Source organism: Zootoca vivipara, chromosome 5 (genome assembly GCF_965207765.1).
Source record: "Zootoca vivipara chromosome 5, rZooViv2.hap1.1, whole genome shotgun sequence".
NCBI classification, from domain to species: Eukaryota; Metazoa; Chordata; class Lepidosauria; order Squamata; family Lacertidae; genus Zootoca; species Zootoca vivipara.
In genome coordinates, this window is record NC_142588.1 from 75,788,204 (window position 1) to 75,790,566 (window position 2,363).

The 2,363-nt window shown below is 42.7% G+C and overlaps 1 protein-coding gene across 1 annotated transcript; it reads left to right on the forward strand.

The window, feature by feature from the left end:
- On the forward strand, window positions 1–2,363 carry LOC148685739 (uncharacterized). Its single transcript, XM_088669652.1, has 4 exons — window positions 1–47; window positions 1,104–1,384; window positions 1,582–1,814; window positions 2,157–2,363. The coding sequence occupies exons 1-4, from the start codon at window positions 1–3 to the stop codon at window positions 2,361–2,363; spliced, it is 768 nt and encodes a 255-aa protein (XP_088525778.1).

Consider the following 2,363-nt stretch of genomic DNA (forward strand, 5'->3'; position numbering starts at 1 on the left):
ATGCCAGTGTTCCATGGGAAAGATTCAAGCACATACTGGAACTTCAGGTTTGTGCAATTAAAGTGGATCAAAGGCAACCGGTGCAACAAGCCCACTAGATTTTTATTTTTATTTAGATGAGATTTTGTGGTTAGGAAATGCATTGAATTGTGTGGGATGAATGAATGGGTTGCACAATGAACCCACAAGTAGGGTTGAATCCTGACAAGACAGAAGTACTGTTCTTGGGAGACAGGGGGTGGGCTGGTGTGAAGGACTCCCTGGTCCTGAATGGGGTAGCTGTGCCTCTGTAGGACCAGATGTGCAGCCTGGGAGTCATTTTGGACTCACAGCTGTCCATGGAGGCTCAGGTCAATTCTGTGTCCAGGGCAGCTGTCTACCAGCTCCATCTTATACGCAGGCTGAGACCCTACCTGCCCGTGGACTGTCTTGCCAGAGTGGTGCATGCTCTAGTTATCTCCCGCTTGGACTACTGCAATGTGCTCTACGTAGGGCTACCTTTGAAGGTGACCCGGAAACTACAACTAATCCAGAATTCTGCATTGGCAGTACGTTTCCGAGCACAATTCAAAGTGTTGGTGCTGACCTTTAAAGCCCTAAATGGCTTTAATATCCTGTTGGAAGCCGCCCAGAGTGGCTGGGGAAACCCAGCAGGATGGGCGGGGTATAAATAATATGTTGTTGTTGTTGTTGTTGTTGTTGTTGTTGTTGCTGCTGCTGCTGCTGCTGTTGTTGTTGTTGTTGTTGTTGTTGTTGTTGTTCTTATGTCAGGGTGGACTTTTGTTGCTGTATATCTGCCCAGCAAACAAATGAAAATAATGCTCAATGAAGACCAGCTATGATCTAACCTCCAACAAAAAGGAGGCAACACGTCAACCAATTCCACGGGTGAAATATATCTGTTTTTATCTTTGCAAAATATAACAACATGTGAGACAGTGATCCAAGGTAATCATACTGTTTCGGTTTGGTCTCCCAGGAGACCTATTGTTTCAGGTACGGGGTCAGTATTGGAACCCACTGCTAAATATTTAGATTCTTTTCCCCGAGTCTTTTGCCAAAGACTCACCTGCTTATCTTCAGGATACCGCCCATTTCATTAGGTTAATAGAACATAGAGCGGTCACTGAATCCACAGTCCTTGCGTCTTTGGATGTTGCCTCATTATATACAAGTATACCGTTGGATGAGGCACGAGCTATCATTAGTAATTTATTGCGGGCACGACCTGACCCCTATCCTCCCACTGATTTTCTGTTGGACTTACTGGATGTTGTGTTTGAGAAAAATTATTTCCGGTTTTTTTTGGACACATTTTATTTTCAGATTCAAGGGGTAGCGATGGGGTCTCCTATAGCGCCATCTGTAGCCAATATCTTTATGGGTGCCTTTGAAAAGTCATATATTCTGAATAACAATCCTTTTGCTAAGGCAATGTTGTTTTATTGCAGATTCATTGATGACCTGTTTTTTTCTGTTTGAAAATGAGAATGAGTTTATTAGCTTTACTAATTGGTTGAATTCATTGCATTCCTCTTTATCTTTTTCTGGACACCACAGTACTATATTATGTGTTTTTTTTTGATGTGGAGGTCTTTAAACATAATGAACAATTAGTGGTGAGGCCCCACAAAAAACCTACAGACTGTAATTCACTTCTGCACTACTCCTCATTTCACCCTAAACGTCTTAAAGACAATTTACCTTATGGGTTATTCTTACAGCTTAAGAGGAATTCCTCATGCCATGAGGACTTTTCCAGTAATGCTGAGTCCTTAGCTACCTCATTACAGGCTAGAGGCTATCCACCTGACGTGATTGAGAAGGCTAGAATTAAATCTAGTGCTAAACAACGCTCCACTCTTTTACACCGGCCTGCCCCACCTGGGACTTTTGGCAGAGTTACAGCTTCATTAGAGTATTCACCTTATACTGACAAAATCATTAAGTTGATACGGAAGCACTGGCACATCCTTTGGAATGTGCCAGGTTGCTCAGATTTTCCTTTGATAGGACTTAAACAGACTAATTGTCTTAAGAACTTATTAGTGCATACTGACATTAACAGACCATCTTGCACCCGTATCCCTGGGGGTCCTGTGGGACATTTTAGATGTGGCAGGTGTCCCGCTTGCCCTCTGGCCCTGCAAACCAAGGTACTTCATAATGAAAAGACCAAATTTAAGTTTGTTATCAACCATTTCAGTACATGCCAAACAAAAGAGGTAGTATATTTAATTAGATGCCCATGTAATTTATTTTATATAGGGTCAACAATCCGGTCTGTGGGAACACGAATCAGTGAACACCGATCCCGCATTAGGAATGCAGTTCAGGAAGCACCCCTGGTTGAGCATTTTTAA